The sequence below is a fragment of the Actinia tenebrosa genome, unplaced genomic scaffold (genome assembly GCF_029948245.1).
Source record: "Actinia tenebrosa isolate PJP-AT-01 unplaced genomic scaffold, QUT_ActTen_1.0 PGA_scaffold6__47_contigs__length_16458017, whole genome shotgun sequence".
In the NCBI taxonomy this organism is placed as follows: Eukaryota; Metazoa; Cnidaria; class Anthozoa; order Actiniaria; family Actiniidae; genus Actinia; species Actinia tenebrosa.
The window spans coordinates 11,913,533-11,931,952 of record NW_028292583.1 but is presented as its reverse complement, the minus strand read 5'-3'; the positions used below and the strand labels follow the sequence as shown (position 1 = coordinate 11,931,952).

Below are 18,420 nucleotides of genomic sequence, written 5' to 3'. Positions count from 1 at the left end.
CGATATGCAACTGGGAGGCTACTCTCTCAACCCCCCTCCCATTAAGATAGCTTTACAAAAACTAGGATACGTTCTTTTAAACTTTCTGCCTATTACAAATTACATATGAGACACTGCTTAATTACAAATTAGTTACAAATATTTGTAACAGATATATAGACGCTAATAATGTAAAAAAAATTACTAAATACTCAGAACACCTCATAAAAAAATAATCACTTCCGGGGCTGAAGCTGAAAGCGGTTTTGTTGGAGTTTCATTGATATATATTTCCTTTATGCATAGCAGGATGTGTTGTTTAATCGTATTGTTTCGTGTGGAGGGCTAACCCTTGACTATTTTTTCACTTAATTTTTTTCTATAATTAACCATAAACCAAAGCCAACACGCCCTCTCCCCACCTCCCCCTCCCCCATCCCCTGGTCGAGTAAGGGGCAGATAGCTAGGTTACCAAGCACTGTACTTATCATTTGCCTTTATCTACATTTATCTGTTTTACTCAGTAAGAAGAGACAATCGAGATCTAAAAACTTCGTATTCTTCTTCTGTAACTGTTAAAAGGTATGGAAGAAACTCTTCAAATTTCTCTAGCGAGATTGTTTTTGCTTTGGTATATTTTTGAATGTATTTATAGCTGCTTTTGGTTTCGTTTTAGTTGTTTTCATTTGTTGATCATTTATCTGTTAGCGTGGCGTTGGAATTTAAGCACTATTCACTTTTGACTGCTCCATTATTTAGGCTGATTAACCAATTTGTGGCTTTCCAACTATTTTTCTCCAGATGGTTAAATATTGTCGTTAATGCAAAAGCTCTAGTATAAGCATATTGTTTTTCATCATTAGCTGCTTGTCTGTTCACGAAACGCGCAGCAGGGAGGTGGCTGATTTACAAATGTCTCGTTTCAACCAATTTATTTAGGCATTAACAAACGCTTCTAACAATATCTCTGTAAGTGGAACTAAGATGGCACCATATAGTCTTTGTTGATGTATCTTTTGAATTCACTCACAATATTATCGCCTCTGGGCTGATTTATTTGCAGATGTCTAATCTATTAAACGACATATTTTTTAAATCTGATTTAAGATAGAAAGCTTTTCAATCATGGTGGACCAAACAGATAAACAAGTTCCTGATTTCTCAGATATTGAGAAAGAAGATCTCATGGAAGTAATGAAACAAAAGGGCATTCAAGCTACAAGATATTTGGATGAGAGGTACATTGATGGCATAAACACAATCATTCGCAAACTGCATACTTCTACCAAGAAAGGAGTGCTGGGGTTTGATGATGAGTTAGAACATCGACGTCTAATATTTGGATCCAACTCATTACCTCTAGATCCCCCTAAACATTTTTTCCGCTTCCTTTTTCTTGCCATGCGAGATTGGATTTTGATTGTTCTGGCTATTGGAGCTGTTCTATCCCTCATCCTTGGCCTAGTATTTCCTGAACAGTGCAATGACAAGGTGAAAATAGAAGTAGCATGGTATGAAGGCATTGGAATTCTTGTAATGGTTCTTGCAATGATGGTTATATCGGCATTGAGTGACTACTTGAGAGATTCTGACTTCAGATATCAAGACAAACAAGTGAAGCATGAACAAAAAGTTATTGTTATCAGAGGTGGAGATATTAAAGAGATATATCGCACTGATCTGACAGTTGGTGACCTGTGTGTTATTGAATCTGGTTCAGTTATTCCTGGAGATGGAATCCTTGTGCAAAGTTCTGATTTGGTTGTGAATGAGATGTGCTTGGATACCGGTGGAATTGTTGAAAAAGATCCTACTGGTGACCCACTTTTATATGCAGCCACCCATGTAACCCAGGGAAGTGGAAGATTCCTAGTGCTTGCTGTTGGCCAGTTTACAAAGACAGCACAGGCTGCTACAAAAAGAGTGGCAATTAATCCTTCCAGAAAACTGGAGATAGCAATATCATCGGAAGATGACCAGAGTCACGACAACATTTCCCTGCTGTATAAACACAAAGAAGATAATGCAACTTTACAAGGAAAAATAAACAGAGTTGCAGTCACCCTTGGTTATATTGGGGTAACAATTGCTATTATAACCATGGTTGTAATCATCATAAGATTCAGTGTGTATACATACTCTACTAGGAAGCTACAGTTCCATCCAGGTCATATCAATGAATATATTAGAGCCTTCATCATGGGCATAGTAGTACTGGTTGTGTCTGTACCAGAGGGTCTTCCTTTAGCAATCACATTTGCTCTAACTTTCTGCACCAGAATGATGTACAAAAATCAAGGCTTGGTTAGACATATGGACATCATAGAGACCATGGGTAACATAACAAATGTTTGCTGCAACAAAACAGGTGTTTTGACTGAACACCGTATGCATGTTACAAAGTTATACACAGCAGATCAAGTACTTGACGGAGATCCAAGAAACTACAAGGGTAGAATCCCCAGCAATCTGTTTGATGAACTGTGCAAAGGGATTGCCATCAACACAAGCTATACATCTAGGATACTGGTAATTGATTGTTTTATTATTTGGTGTTAACCTATCTATCTATCCCCCCAACCATCCTATTCCATTCCTATCCATCATTCTCTCCATCAATCACATCCAATCATTTCTCATGTTTCCATCATACAAATATCCAAGTATGTTTTTTCTTTTTACTTATTTGTAATGTATAATTTTGAACCAGCCTCCTGCAGGTCCTGACAAGCTGCCCGTGCAAGCAGGTAACATGACAGATTGTGCAGTCCTTCAATTTGTTATTGATGTGGGAGAAACTTATCAGTCATGGAGAGATCAGCACCCTGAAGATAGCTATGCTAAACTCTTTGAGTTTACTCCGGAAAGAAAATCCATGACCACTATAACTAAAGCAGAGAAAGGAATGCACAAGATCTACAGCAAAGGTGCTGGTGAGGTGATCCTTCCAAACTGTACCTCCATTTACACAAATGATGGCAAAATCAAACCATTTAATAGTGAAGACATGGAAAGGGTTCAGAAGGATATTATCAAACCAATGCAGGATGAATCTTTAAGAATTCTTTGTCTTGCAAGCAAGAGTGTGCCTGAAGAAGGTAACATTTTATTGAGTAGTATGCATGTCTTGTTGCTCAAAATCCTTAGTGAATGTGCTGCTTTTTTGTTTTTAAGAATCTAAAGAATTTGAAAATGAAAAATCTGTGATATCTAATCTTACTCTTCTGGCTGTTATGGGTATAGAAGACCCAGTAAGAGAGGAGGTATGTATTCAATCTCACTTTCCTATATATATATACATAATATGACAGGAGTTATAGCCAATCAAAATGCATAATACTGTATGGATATTCTAATGTTTTCCTCATAAGTGTTGTTGTCAGTTTTTGAACTTGTATTGTTTGAACAATTGTTTCTTGTGAGTCAGACATAAACATCTACAATGTACCATGGATATGACCCTCTTGTTTATTTGTATATATATATGTTGTATATTCCATGGTATAAACCATTGTATACTATAACTAGTATTTTTTAAACAGTTTTGTAGATTTGCATGAGAAGCTAAACACACATGCTTAATACAAACCATATCTTTTTTGATCAGGTTCCTGATGCTATTGCAAAGTGTACCAGGGCTGGTATCAGAGTATGTATGGTGACCGGTGATCATGTGAACACAGCAAGAGCTATTGCTATCAAATGTGGGATAATTAAGCCAGAACAGGAAAACTTGATGTACCATGGTTCTGAATTCAATAGGTACATTAGAGACCCTGATGGTCAGGTAAGATTGAATTTTGAGCCAATTAGAAAATTACTGATGCTAACTTCCACAGGTTTTAAGGATGCAGCTCAGTGTATATATATACATGTACTAGTAAAATAATTATGATAAGAATTCAAACTCCCTTGAAGTAAAAAAATTTCCAACCCCCCCCCCCTCCCATTTTACTGGTAAACATTTTTCCGATCCCCCTAAATTTCACCTGCCTCCCCCACCTCCTGCCATACATTATGAACGCAGCCTAAGAAATTAAACCCTAAAGCAAACCAGTGAGAGACAAATACTTAATACATGTACTATATTACAACCTCCCAGAGTCATAAATCATTGGATTGGGTGAAGTGAAGGATAAATGCAGTGCATATGTGGACATATTTTTGTTGTATTAGTAATAGACATTGGATTTCATTTGTACAGATCAACAAGGACAGGTTTGATGCCATGTGGCCAAATCTTCGTATTTTAGCCAGATCATCAGCCAGAGATAAATATACCTTGGTTAAAGGGATTATGGAAAGCCATGTCAAACCACAGGGTGAAACTGTGGCTGTCACTGGTTCTGGTATACATGATGGCCCAGTATTAAGAAAAGCAGATGTTGGCTTTACTATGGTGAATACAATAGCATTTACATACTTTCTGTATAGACTTGCTAGATTTAAATAGTGAAATTTAATAGAATATATTAGATTCAGTCTGTTTCTCACAGAATGTAGAGAACACCTAGAAAACCAGGAACATATACTATATATATAGAACACACACACAGAGAACACACAGGATGTCTAGGACAAGAGAAAGCTTAAAACAAACATAAAGTAAATAACATCTAGAAGCATACAAAATCCATATTTGAAAAAAAATGTTAAAACATCATTAAAGATATGGTTATTGACGATTTTTATTCTTTTAATTCTCAGGGTGTTGTTGGTTCAGATGTGGCTAAAGACAATTCTGATGTCATTCTTCTTAATGACAACTTTGGTAGCATTGTTTGGGCCATCAAGTGGGGCAGGAATGTATTCAATACAGTGGTTAAATTCCTTCAGTTCCAGTTCACAGTCACTTGGTCTGCGTTTATTGTGATTGTCATTGGTGTTTGTATTTTTGGGGTAAGTATTTCTACATTAACAGTAAATGATTTGAACACAGGTGTTAAAGTTTGTTGTGAAGTGTGATCATTTGACAACCTGAGCAGAAGTCGGACCGCAGAAGTCATCTTCAGAGTCCAGTGAGAAAATGAAGACAGTCTAGAAAAAAAAAAATCTACAAAGCTTTTCGCTGTCATATCACAGCTTGGGACAATCACAACAGAGCTAGGCTCCAAACTAAGTAAAAGCCCAAAGGTCGAATTAGAATTTAGAAGTTGATTTTTGAGGAGGGAGGAAAACCAGAGAACCCAGAGAAAAACCCTCAAAGCACAGGAGAGAACCAACAAACAACTCTACTCACATACGACATCGAGATCGGCAGGACTCGAACTCGGGCCGCATTGGTGAGAGGCGGCGCATTAGCGGGGTATGCCACCAGTGCTTCCCGCAAGTCGATGGTATTTATACCTCTGGTTAGGTTGTAATGTAATTTCTACATCATAAAGGTTACTAAAATACTGCAGAATATCCAGCAACCTGTTCTCTACTTTTTCTTGTTACAGAGAAGTCCTTTGGTTGCAACACAGATGTTATGGATCAACCTTATCATGGATTCTTTAGCATCCTTTGCCCTCACTAGAGATTTTCCCACAGATGATCTGCTCCTACATCAACCTTATGGCAGACATAAAGCACTTATTAGTAGATCACTTATCCGTAACACTGTTGGCCATATTCTTTTTCAAATAGTTGTTACCTTTGTGTTGATTTTCCATGGTGATGACCTCATGGATTTAGAAGATGGTTTCACACCAGAAACACTTTGCATTCCCACAAAGCACTCCTCCCTGGTGTTTACTACATTTGTATTCATGAATCTTTTCAATGAGATCAATTCCAGGGAGATTCATGGCAGGAATGTGTTCAAAGGAATCCATAAAAACTATGCCTTTGTCATCATCTGGTTGGGACAAGTTGTTATTCAGGTGTGCATCCCTTTAGACCTTGCTGTTCAAATTAAGATTTATGGGCGGGTCCCCTAATCTACTCTTTGCCCTCCTGTGTGTATTGCTATTATTAGAATTTGTACCAACAAAAAACTTGACTTTTTTGTAGAAACATTGTTTTGCATATGTTTAAATTGTAAATATTAATTAATTGGTTTTATTATAATGTTTTAACCTTCCAAACAACTCTGGTACGTACTGGTATAAGAATCATAATATTCAGATTACATTCTCTATTTCCAGATACTGATAGTTGAGGTATTCACAAGAGCTTTTCATACATCTGGGATGGATGCAAAAATGTGGTTATGGTGTCTCTTTCTTGGTTTCTCAGAGCTTATCTGGGCACAGATTATCTTTTCTATTCCCAAGACATGGCTTCCAATGTTTGTCAGATGTGCAGCAATTGGTACATCTAAAACAAGACATGTAAACTTGATCAGAAGAACATCTAGGGTTTCTCAACTGGTATGTCATGTTATTCTTCTATTATTACTTCCTCTTCTCTCACAAAACCAAAAGACCTCTTTACATTACAGCAAATGCTTTCCCATTTCAAATATATGTTGTTCGTCCCTAGAGTATCATTTCTTTGTTTAATGCTTGCACATGAGAAGACACATAAACATAAATGTATGAATTTTGTAGATACAACTGTACTTTGCTGTAACTCAAAAAAAGAATCTTGTTTGTAAGAGAATCACAAGGGGTCTGAATTGGAAAATGATTATATTCCCCAAGAGAAAGGACCAATATTTTCTTTAACTGTTTTTTTTCAGGGTCGCAAATACAAGCCATCATATGGGTTTCCTCAGGATGAGCCACATGACATTCCTCCTGTCACTCCCTCTGGAAATGTGCTCAATTCCCCAGAAGAAGAGTTGTGGAGAGGTCCTTCAATGGAGAAGCTTACCATTATGGACAAACGTGTTTAAAGTATTTTGTAGTTATAAATATTCAATAGTTATGTAGTTATGAAGAGCTTCTTTGGTGGATAGCTTTTGTTAGTAGAGGAGGTAATACAAGCAAAGAATCAGAAATCAGTGTTACCACTAGTCAAATTGTTTACCAATATATCTAGTAGTAAAGATTTATAAATTATGCAACTTTTGTACTCTACACATTTGTTTTCTGTTCCAAAGAATTATTCTTCCAGATGTTCATAATCACAGCAGTCCCCCATAATGTATATCTGTAGGCTTCCTGGTTTGCTACAAACTTAAGCAATTATATTTGTTAGTCTAAAAGACAAATATTCTATCAATATTCTTTTGAGTATTCTACACTTATCATTCAATTTTATTTTGTAGACGTGGTTTACAGTGTGACTACTATAACTGGGGCCACTTTGACAGCGAGAATCAATTAAAATGTAGAATAAAAACAATATATTCCAACTTTATGTAGTGGAGCCAATCAGAAAGCAGCAGAAAACAATAGCATTTCAGTATATCTTTCTGTTCCCACAAGAAAAGGAAGATGACTGTCTAGTTGTTTACTGGCTCCACCACCTAAAGTTGGAATGCATTGTTTTCATTCTACATTTAAATTGGTTCTCTTTTCTAACTGTCTTAGGCCTAGGGCAAACGTCAAACTTTCCATGCACTGAACTCATTAAAAACAATGGATATCAGGTGATAATGAGGCGGCATTCTTTGTGGGAATTAATTTCGGTGCATGGAAAGTTCGATGTTTGCCCTAGGCCTAAGTGTGGCCATCGTTACAGTAGCTGCATATAGTAAGTATTGGACCAAATAATGTGTGTGATGTTCAGAGTCACATTTAGAGTAAAAACAAAAGGTAGAAAAATAAAATTAAGATAAATAAATGATAATAACTATTTTAAAAAGTGATTAAAGTTGTTATTGGATGTCAAACGTTTTTGTAACAGTAGTGATTTTTAGTTATATTTGTAAATATTTCAGTTTGAATGTTAAAAAGAACAAATTATGCATTCAAACAAAGTACTTACAAGTAAATTACTGCCATATCCAAAGGTCCTCCAAAGATTCGAAAGTAACTAATAGTAATATTTTCTGTTTCATAATTTAGGTATGAGAGAACCGTAAAATGCTGGAACATTTTGATACAATTTAAATGGGTTGGGGTTCCTTTGCCTATTTTGACCGTGGGAGATGAGGAGCGAAATATGTTTATTGATAGTACTGATGTACAGTATAAGGGAAAAACCCCTAGCGTAATGCGAACAGAGTTGCGAAATACAGTTATATCAGAGTTTGAAAGATATCAAAGGATTTTTTTTCCATTTGAAGAAAAAATGAAGGCTGAAAAATCAAAAAGGCAACTGAATACGTCCAGGGAACGAGAATCGCGAAAAGAAAAGTCGGAGATCGACAACGAAACTGTATGTGTACGAGCAAGCCAGTGATTTTGCCAATATTACGATGACCAAATTTGAAAGTATAATTATCTTTACTTTAATATAAACAGATAGTCGTTGAAGAGCTGACTACGAAACCCAGAAGTATAAAACCGAATAGCGTGCCAGCTGCTTTGATGATTCTAGCGATTATTCTGGTGAATGTAAGTATGACATTTTTCAGTATTACATCAACATTATCTATCAGTCTGCCAATACCATCTCTACAAAGGACGAATGTTCAATCCACAAGTTAAATATCCCAAACATGTATTTGTGTAATAATCTTAAAATTTCGTAATTAATGGTTATTGTCACAGTTTGACTTTTGATTCTTCTTCTTCACTTCATCTTCAGCTTGAAGTAAGCAAAGCCGAAATGAGTTGTCCAAAGGCCAGTGACATAAAATGGATCTCAAAAACAACCAACAAACTTGTTGGATGTACACCATGTCAGCCTTGTCCTTCTTCGCAGGAGTTTTCAATCCCTTGTGGTACTAAAGCATATGTTGGAACAGAAGCTAAATGCATTCCATGTCCAAATGGGAAGTTCTCTGATGGTTTTAATACAAAGCCCTGCGTCTCTTGCAGTAGATGTTCGAATAGAATTGTGAAACAAAATTGTAGTCTTTCTAGAAATTCTATCTGTGGTGACTGTGCGCCTGGCTACTACTTAGAGAACACTTTATTTGATTGCATAAAATGTGCAAAATGCTGCCATGATGGACGAGATGAAACCCATGCAAATTGCTATTTAGATAATCTTTGTAAAGCACGACCCTTTGGCTGTCCTAGTATTCCTACAACAAAATTGGTAGCAACATCTTCCATCAGCAATACCACAACTTCATCAGGCAAACAGAACCAGACACCTTGGTCTTTGTTAAAATCCATCAATTCATCTGTTAAATCAGATAGTGGAATGATGGTTGTGACGATGGTTGTGACAACTGCAGCTTATGAGAATCATTCATCCACTCCTCATCAGCAGTCCACACAAAATGGATTCGTAAATATGCAGAACCCTTGGATTTTTGTATGTGTTGTCATCTTAATTGCACTAGTTATTGTCCTGATTATTATCGTTGTAATCCTAACGATGAAATTTCACAAAGTGAGAAAGTCAGACAAGAGTGTTGCGGTGGAAAGCGCAGAGTACAATCCTGTTAGCCAGGACCCAAACCTATCACTGATAGAAATGGAAGAAGGTAAGAGAAAAACCGTGCTTTAATTATGATTTTATATCTAAAACACAGTGTACTCAAGCATAGGAGTAGGAGAGGTTGCGGGGTGGGTAAACAAGATAGACTAGCAGGAATTTAATGTGTTCTGATAGCAATGAAAAGCTTGTATGTAATTCTAGCTCTAATGATAGCTTTCTTGATGTGATCTTGTGATGCTATAGGTTAATATATATACCAGAGGTCTTATATATGTCATACAATCCCTACAGCCAGTAAGGCCCAGGACTCTTACGCAACCCTAGTCCAGATCTATATTAATAACATGAGTTGGTAATATTCACTATAAGGCTCACAGAAATTTTAATTTATCTTTGGAAAAAAGCAGAGATATTATGACTTGAATTCTTTGTGATCAAGACTATATAGTTAATATGAGTCTTCTAAAATGCAGACCATTTATTAGAGTTATATTCATTATATTTGAAGAGTTCTCTACTGGCCACTAGGGCCTGGACACGAGTTAGATACCGCTGACCGGCTCAGTAGGAGCGGCCATCTTGTTTACGTTAAGATTACGTTTTAGGACAGAACTATAATACAAGACTATTCAGCACCAGTATATCTTTATTTATGTAAGTTTTCCATTTATTATATGTGTAATCGTTTACTTCACATTTATCTATACATGATTTACTTTAAGTGCTATTATTTAGCTTAGATTTTATATATTTGTATCTTAGGACTCTATCATCGTTGTAGAATAAAATACTATCAGACATCGAGAAGCATCTCTTTCTTCATGATAGAGTCATGGTTGTAGTTGAATGTTCTGTTCCTAGCTGCACCTTTAAGACACAGGATGTCACAGACGCCGTCGCCGTTGCACTACTAAATAACCATGGGCTAGCACACAGAGACACTGCCACAACGCTCCAGGCCCCAGCGTCAAGAGGACCGAAACTAGATCGGCCGAAAGTAGACATCGGCATTTCAATAGAGGAATGGAACGTATTCGTCCGCCGTTGGGAAGTATTTCGCTCTGGCTCTGGCATAGACGATGCTTCAGCCCCATCTCAGCTCTTTCAGTGTGCTGGACCTGCATTGGGAGATAGCATCCTAAAGGCCAACCACAAGGCAACATCGGAATCCCTCGGAAATCTTCTCTCTGCTATGCGCTCACTGGCCGTCATCCCGGTTGCCACGTGCGTTATACGCACCGAGTTGCTGCAATTACATCAGGAACGCGACGAGGCATTCCGTGCCTTCACAGCTCGGGCGCGAGGAAAGGCCGAAACCTGTGCCTACAGCACACGGTGCGAGTGCGGCAAAACCGTTAACTATACAGACCACATCCTCCGAGACGTCTTACTCAACGGCATTTACGACCCCGACATACGTCGCGAGGTACTCGGGACCAAAGACATCCTGCAGAAAGCGGTGAACGACGTTATTGCCTTGGTGGAAAACAAAGAAATGGCCCGAAATGCACTCCCACCATCAACCCTCTCTGGCATGTCATCATTCCAGCAACAACGAAGAACACAACCCTCTGCGGCCCCATCACATCCAGATCAAGCCAAAGAGGCAACTTGCCCCGACTGTAAGAGTCCCTTCAAAACCTTTACAGAAGGAGCGCGAGGATGGAACACCAAGCCCCATCAAGTGTGCATAAACTGCTACAGGGCCCGAAGACGAAAGCAACGCCAAAAACCCGCCAACATCCAGGCACTAGAATCTGAGCCTATCGCCCAAATCACAACAGTCAGCGTACACAGCACCCACAACAGTCATCGGCGCCGAAGAAGACAGCACTCTCAACGCTATAAACGGGACCTGACCATAACACATAGTACAATCCATAGGCCCCCATCAACGAGACTAGAGCATCACATATTCTCCAAGGGCGAATGGAGAAGAGCTCGTTTCAGAGAACACCCCAGAGTGTCCGTCACCATCACCGTTGACGGACCAAACAACCGATCTCACAACCACTGCTTTAACAAGGAGGCAAAAATATCTGCAATCGCAGATACTGGCGCACAATCAGACCTCTGGTCCCTAGAGGAGTTCACTGCCTGTGGATTTTCCCGTGATGACTTGCGACCAGTCAGTCTTGGCCTCTCAGCCGCCAACCGCTCCCCTATCGCCATTGAGGGTGCGTTCTTTGCCACACTAACAGCAGCCTCACGAGACGGTGCCAAAACAACCTGCCGCTCGATGGTGTATGTAAGCAGCTCCGTGCGAGACATGTACCTGTCCTACGAGTCACTGCTCAACCTCGACCTACTGGGCGAGCACTTCCCTACCAGAGAGAACACAAAGACACCCCTCAACGGCACACACGTCCACGACAGCGTCCATAAACAACAACAACCCTCATCCATCAACGCCAGTAGGTTTATCAACGATGGCTGTACTACGCCACCCAATGCCAACGACACAACGTGTTCATGCCCTCTGCGCACAGCCCCACCACAACGCCCCAACGAGCTACCATTTCCGTGCACCCCGGAAAACAATGAAAGAATGAAAGCCTGGCTCCTCGAACAATACGCATCTTCAACCTTCAACACTTGCCCTCATCGAGCATTGCCCTGCATGGCAGGACCTCCAGTTGAGATACATGTGGATCCAGAGGCCACACCAAAGGCATGTCACAAACCAGCCAGCATACCTGTCCATTGGCAGCAAAAAGTCTACGAGGACCTCCTCCGCGACGAGGCACTCGGTGTTGTCGAGCGAGTGCCGTATGGGGAACCGGTGACCTGGTGCCACCGCATGGTGGTCACTCGGAAGCACGACGGTTCACCCCGCAGGACTGTGGACCTTTCACCCCTTAACAAGTTCTGCCAACGCGAAACCTTCGCCACTGAGTCACCCTTCCACCTGGCGCGACGCATCCCCAAGAACACGTGGAAGACGGTCACGGATGCCTGGAACGGTTATCACAGCGTCCCACTGCGAGAATCAGATCGCCATCTCACCACGTTTATCACACCATTTGGACGCTGGCGATACACCAGGGCGCCACAAGGCTTCCTGTCCTCAGGAGACGGATACAATCGCCGTTTCAGTGCCATCCTCTCGGAGTTTGAACGAAAGGAACGTTGCGTAGATGACACCATACACCACGACACCGATCTGGAACAACATTGGTGGAGAACGATTGACTTCCTGACCAGAGTCGGCCAGTCCGGCATCGTCCTCAACCCAGATAAGTTTCAATTTGCAGGGAAAAGTGTCAGCTTTGCGGGATTCCAGATATCGGACGCAACAATCGAACCGCTCCCCAAGTACCTGGATGCCATCCGCGACTTCCCCTCCCCAGAATCAACGACAGACATCAGGAGCTGGTTTGGCCTCGTCAACCAGGTGGCGAACTACGCACAGTTGCGAGACACAATGGCCGTATTCAAACCTTTTCTCAGCCCTCGATGTAAGTTCACATGGTCCCAAGACCTGGAGGCAGCATTCCAACAGTCCAAAGAAGTCATCGTAGAAGCCATCCGGGAAGGTGTTGAAATCTTTGACATGCAACGGCGCACCTGCCTACGGCCTGATTGGTCCAACCGCGGGATCGGTTACTTCCTGCTTCAGCAACATTGCAACTGCCCCTCCGGTATACCAGACTGCTGCCCAGGGGGATGGAAAATCACGCTAGCAGGTTCAAGATTCCTTTCATCAGCAGAGCAGCGTTACGCAGCCGTCGAAGGTGAGGCACTTGCTGTTGCTTGGGGCCTCGAACAAACACGATATTTTACGCAAGGATGTGACAACCTTGTGATAGTAACCGACCATAAGCCACTAGTAAAAATCTTCGGTGACCGCACACTAGACGAAATATCGAACTCCCGCCTGTTCCGACTAAAGCAGCGCACCCTACCGTGGCGCTTCGAGATTGTCCACAGACCCGGGAAAACCAACCACGCCGCTGACGCCACTTCAAGACACCCCTCACCATCGAGCTCCGAGAACCACTACTCACTCGGTAAACCAAGCGAACCTGACCTAGCAGAATCAGCGCTGATGTCTACAATCCGCGAAGACGCTCAAGGCCTCAGTGCAATATCGTGGTCCCTCCTAGCACAGGAAACAGCTAAAGATGAATCCCTCTGCCACGCTCTCCGTCTCCTCGAGCAAAACGGCAATATAGACAGCAAAGACCCTACCTTAACCAATCTCTCCCCAATCAGCGAATCCATCTATATCCAAGAAGGTGTCCTGCTGTACAACGACCGCGTCATTGTTCCCTCCTCCCTACGCCAAGGGATCCTCCAGCACCTCCACGCTGCCCACCAAGGGGCCTCCACGATGGAACAGCGTGCCCGTGCCATCGTCTACTGGCCTGGGCTATCAAAGGACATTCAGGACACCAGAGAAAGATGTGCCGACTGCAACCGCAATGCCCCGTCACAAGCGGCCACACCCCCTCTACCTTCGCCACCACCATCCACCCCCTTCGAAGCGATCTTTGCAGACTTCTTCGACCACGGGGGTTGCCACTACCTTGTCGTCGGAGACCGCCTCTCAGGTTGGGTAGAGGTTCTACGCTCAACAGCTGGCACCGATCTAGGAGGATCAGCAGGCCTGGTCCATCATTTACGCAGATTCTTCGCTACGTTCGGCGTCCCAGAGGAACTTGGGAGTGATGGTGGCCCAGAGTTCACAGCAGGTAACACTCAAAACTTCCTCCGCTCCTGGAACGTGCGACACCGCGTGTCCTCAGTAAGCTTCCCCCAGTCCAATGGGAGAGCGGAGGTTGCTGTTAAGGCAGCAAAGAGACTTTTAATGTCCAACACTGGTCCAACCGGGAACCTCGACCAAGACCGCTTCTTGCGTGCAATCCTACAGCTGCGAAACACGCCCGACCGCGACTGCAACTTATCACCCGCACAAATAATCTTTGGTCGGCCACTACGAGACTCACTTACCTTTGTAAGTCGACTAGAAAAGTTCTCAAACCCCAACGTCCGACCACTATGGCGTCAGGCTTGGATAGCGAAGGAAGAAGCCCTGCGCACAAGGATGTCCCGCACAACCGAGTCCTTGAGAATCCACTCGAGACCACTTCGCCCACTAACCCCTGGCGACAGAGTCTTCCTTCAAAACCAGCATGGCCCAAACCCAACTAAGTGGGACCGATCTGGCCTTGTAGTTGAATCCCTGAAGAACGACCAATACAGAGTGAAAGTAGATGGATCGGGACGGCTGACACTGCGCAATCGTCGATTCCTGAGAGCTTACACACCAGTCCACCCGACAGTCCCGCAGCAGACAGTATCCCCGCCGCCGTCCCTAGGAAGAAGCCAGGAGCAGGAGCACATACTGATACCCACAGACAAGGGACCACTTGAAGAGGCCTGTGAGCTACCACAAGATAAACCATGTGCCACATCCCCAAACGTTCCTCAACCCATCGTCCCCACACTCCCCCAACCACCAGCCACCGAGGGACCACAACCAGACGTCAGTCCCCCAGAAAACCCGTTGACCCAGGCACCTCCATACATACGCCCTACACGTGACAGAAGGACACCACGGCGCTATGAACCCGAGACAGGCACCTGGGTTAGAAACTGAGTCCAGTAATTCTGACTGCCCAGTCAGGGATTCCAGGACTGGGGGGGATGAAGAGTTCTCTACTGGCCACTAGGGCCTGGACACGAGTTAGATACCGCTGACCGGCTCAGTAGGAGCGGCCATCTTGTTTACGTTAAGATTACGTTTTAGGACAGAACTATAATACAAGACTATTCAGCACCAGTATATCTTTATTTATGTAAGTTTTCCATTTATTATATGTGTAATCGTTTACTTCACATTTATCTATACATGATTTACTTTAAGTGCTATTATTTAGCTTAGATTTTATATATTTGTATCTTAGGACTCTATCATCGTTGTAGAATAAAATACTATCAGACATCGAGAAGCATCTCTTTCTTCAATATTACCCTCTCCCAGTAAGGTTGGTTGGTTGGGCACCAGAATATTGTGTGAGAGCTTCAAGCCTCAGCAGCTAGACTCACACCAAGGGCCTTAAAATATCTGAGTAGAAGGTGCTACCTTTGTTCTAAAGATATCTGCAAATGGGCAGACCTTTGCTGTGTTAGAGACGTTAAACATATTATCATTATAATAATAATAGTTATTATAATAATAATTATTATTATTATCATCATTTATATATATATACATATATATATATATGCAATATATACAGTATGAATGGCCGTGTTGTATCAGATATACAACCACGAGGCGTAGCTGAGTGATTGTATATCTGATACAACACGGACACGAATACTGTATATGACTTATCAAACGTCTAGGTTAGTTCCTTTGTGTTTCACTAAAATTTTCAAAATGAAAGTGAATTTGGCCAAGAAAATCCAACTTAAAGTTTATTCAAATGAACACAGTTTTGTATCAGATTTACAACACTCTTCACGGTCGTAATTTCTGTTGTGTTTTCCTCATTAATTATTCATGAGTTTGATGAATATATATATAATTTTTTAAAAAATTTATGACAACAGTGATAGAGAAATAACTTGAAAATCTGAGTTCCAGATGGGCCGATCTAAATTCCAATTCAATCTTTAAACTTTCACCTAGTTTGGAGCCTAGCTCTGTTGTGATTGTCCCATGTTGTGATACAACAGCCAAAGATAATAGAATCTTAAAGATATCAGCATAATGTAATCCAGCAATCTGAAACTCTGATTTTTTTTCTGAAGTTCTTTCTCGATCACCTCTTGTTATTTATCCATTGATTATCACAATCATGTAAGTATAACACAAAATTGTTCTCACAATTTTTTATACTTATTTTTTCAGATCAAACTCTAGAGCAATTCATGGATAAGAATCATGATGTTATAGATAAACTTAGTAAATTACTTCTGCCAAAAAAACTGGGAATGCTTGATATTAAACGTTTGGCTATGGAATGGAAACTTCCAAAAGAAGATGTGGAGTACATTACAAATGATGTCCATATTGTAAACGCAAGTTCTTTCAGAGTACTTCTTGAAGTATTGCGTAGCCAGAGACTGTGCACAACTGTAAGGCAACTGGCAGACTCCATCAAAAAAGTTAACAATGAAGCTTATGAAGTACTGAAGCCCTATCTTCTGAAGCCTAAAGAATCATAAAAAGATATAAATTAGATATTTATCGTAATGTGCCATAACAAAAGCATTCCTAATTCAGAAATTATCCCCATCTTTAAACCAACAAACAAGCATCACACTTCATGGTCCAACTATCCAATGAAATTATTAATTATTGTTTGCTGCAGCTCGACCCATGACAGCTAAATTTATGTCTAGACTGAATACAAAATCACCGCAATGAAGGTATGATGTAACTTGAAAAATCTTGATCAAATTAAATTTGATTTTGAAATTTACGATCAAAAACAACAGCATTATCCGAGATATTTGACTAATCATAAAACATTGGCTTGAGTACTGTAAGCTATCAGCTGGCCAATTTAAATATCTCCAGATTATACTTTATCTATTACATAAACATCGGTGAGGATGTAACATTTTGGGACTAACTTTGGGAGGGGGGTCATATTTTTTATGCATACTAAAAGGGGGTGGGCTAACTTGTAACTTGCAGGATTTAGGGGGTGGGCCTCCCTCCTCATAAATAATGACCGGTCCCTTAGGGGTACCCCTATACTACATCATATTACAATGCATCATATTACAATGGTATCCACTATACATGGTTATCATGCTAAGGTGTATCTAGGGGGACCACTATACTACATCATATTACAATGCATCATATTACAATGGTATCCACTATACATGGTTATCATACTAAGGTGTATCTAGGGGGACCACTATACTACATCATATTACAATGGTATCCACTATACATGGTTATCATACTAAGGTGTATATAGGAGGACAACTATACTACATCATATTACAATTGTATGTACTATACATGGTTATCATACTAAGGTGTATCTGGGGGGACCACTATACTACATCATATTACAATGGTATGTACTATACATTGTTATCATACTAAGGTGTATCTGGGGGGACCACTATATTACATCATATTACAATGGTATCCACTATACATGGTTATCATACTAAGGTGTATCTAGGAGGACAACTATACTACATCATATTACAATGGTATGTACTATACATGGTTATCATACTAAGGTGTATCTGGAGGGACCACTATATTACATCATATTACAATGGTATCCACTATACATGGTTATCATACTAAGGTGTATCTAGGGGGACCACTATACTACATCATATTACAATGGTATGTACTATACATAGTTATCATACTAAGGTGTATCTGGGGGGACCACTATATTACATCATATTACAATGGTATCCACTATACATGGTTATCATACTAAGGTGTATCTAGGGGGACCACTATACTACATCATATTACAATGGTATCCACTATACATGGTTATCATACTAAGGTGTATCTAGGAAGACCACTATACTACATCATATTACAATGGTATCCACTATACATGGTTATCATACTGAGGTTTATTAGGAGGACCACTATACTACATCATATTACAATGGTATCCACTATACATGGTTATCATACTAAGGTGTATCTAGGGGGATCACTATACTACATCATATTACAATTGTATGTACTATACATGGTTATCATACTAAGGTGTATCTAGGAGGACAACTATACTACATCATATTACAATGGTATGTACTATACATGGTTATCATACTAAGGTGTATCTAGGAGGACAACTATACTACATCATATTACAATGGTATGTACTATACATGGTTATCATGCTAAGGTGTATCTAGGGGGACCACTATATTACATCATATTACAATGGTATGTACTATACATGGTTATCATACTAAGGTGTATCCAGGGGGACTATACTACATCATATTACAATGGTATGTACTATACATGGTTATCATACTAAGGTGTATCCAGGGGGACTA

General features: G+C 40.7%; 3 protein-coding genes across 6 annotated transcripts; all 3 read left to right on the top strand.

The window, feature by feature from the left end:
* Positions 1–468: 468 nt before the first annotated feature.
* On the top strand, positions 469–7,741 carry LOC116299017 (plasma membrane calcium-transporting ATPase 1). Of its 3 annotated transcripts, none has more exons than XM_031707630.2 (10): positions 469–561; positions 1,087–2,508; positions 2,690–3,077; positions 3,154–3,242; positions 3,587–3,766; positions 4,184–4,378; positions 4,687–4,878; positions 5,421–5,843; positions 6,108–6,332; positions 6,644–7,741. In XM_031707630.2, exons 2-10 carry the CDS (start codon positions 1,105–1,107, stop codon positions 6,797–6,799), a joined length of 3,252 nt encoding a protein of 1,083 aa, XP_031563490.2. In that variant the 5' UTR covers positions 469–561; positions 1,087–1,104; the 3' UTR covers positions 6,800–7,741. The 3 variants fall into 3 exon arrangements, with proteins under 3 accessions (XP_031563490.2, XP_031563492.2, XP_031563493.2); XM_031707632.2 differs by having other exon boundaries at positions 476–561; positions 1,091–2,508; XM_031707633.2 differs by lacking the exon at positions 469–561 and adding an exon at positions 821–948.
* Positions 7,742–8,060: 319 nt separating this feature from the next.
* LOC116299009 (uncharacterized) lies at positions 8,061–16,841 on the top strand. Its single transcript, XM_089038802.1, has 4 exons — positions 8,061–8,229; positions 8,316–8,408; positions 8,602–9,451; positions 16,268–16,841. Exons 1-4 carry the CDS (start codon positions 8,065–8,067, stop codon positions 16,582–16,584), a joined length of 1,425 nt encoding a protein of 474 aa, XP_088894928.1. The 5' UTR covers positions 8,061–8,064; the 3' UTR covers positions 16,585–16,841.
* On the top strand, positions 9,914–15,359 carry LOC148906095 (uncharacterized). 2 transcript variants are annotated; one of them, XR_016121524.1, is made up of 2 exons: positions 9,914–15,206; positions 15,315–15,359. XR_016121524.1 is itself a non-coding variant. In XM_089038801.1 (2 exons), the coding sequence occupies exon 2, from the start codon at positions 10,238–10,240 to the stop codon at positions 15,005–15,007; it is 4,770 nt and encodes a 1,589-aa protein (XP_088894927.1). In that variant the 5' UTR covers positions 9,914–10,059; positions 10,168–10,237; the 3' UTR covers positions 15,008–15,359. The 2 variants fall into 2 exon arrangements, 1 of the variants encoding a protein (XP_088894927.1); XM_089038801.1 differs by having other exon boundaries at positions 9,914–10,059; positions 10,168–15,359.
* Positions 16,842–18,420: the final 1,579 nt, after the last annotated feature.

Coding starts and splice junctions, on each gene's coding strand:
- LOC116299017 (XM_031707630.2), top strand. CDS start 1,105: ATGGTGGACCAAACAGATAAACAAGTTCCTGATTTCTCAGATATTGAG. Junction 3,767..4,183: donor TTAGAGACCCTGATGGTCAG/GTAAGATTGAAT, acceptor TCATTTGTACAG/ATCAACAAGGACAGGTTTGA. Junction 5,844..6,107: donor TGGGACAAGTTGTTATTCAG/GTGTGCATCCCT, acceptor CTCTATTTCCAG/ATACTGATAGTTGAGGTATT.
- LOC116299009 (XM_089038802.1), top strand. CDS start 8,065: ATGCGAACAGAGTTGCGAAATACAGTTATATCAGAGTTTGAAAGATAT. Junction 8,230..8,315: donor CGGAGATCGACAACGAAACT/GTATGTGTACGA, acceptor TAATATAAACAG/ATAGTCGTTGAAGAGCTGAC. Junction 8,409..8,601: donor TAGCGATTATTCTGGTGAAT/GTAAGTATGACA, acceptor CTTCATCTTCAG/CTTGAAGTAAGCAAAGCCGA.
- LOC148906095 (XM_089038801.1), top strand. CDS start 10,238: ATGGTTGTAGTTGAATGTTCTGTTCCTAGCTGCACCTTTAAGACACAG.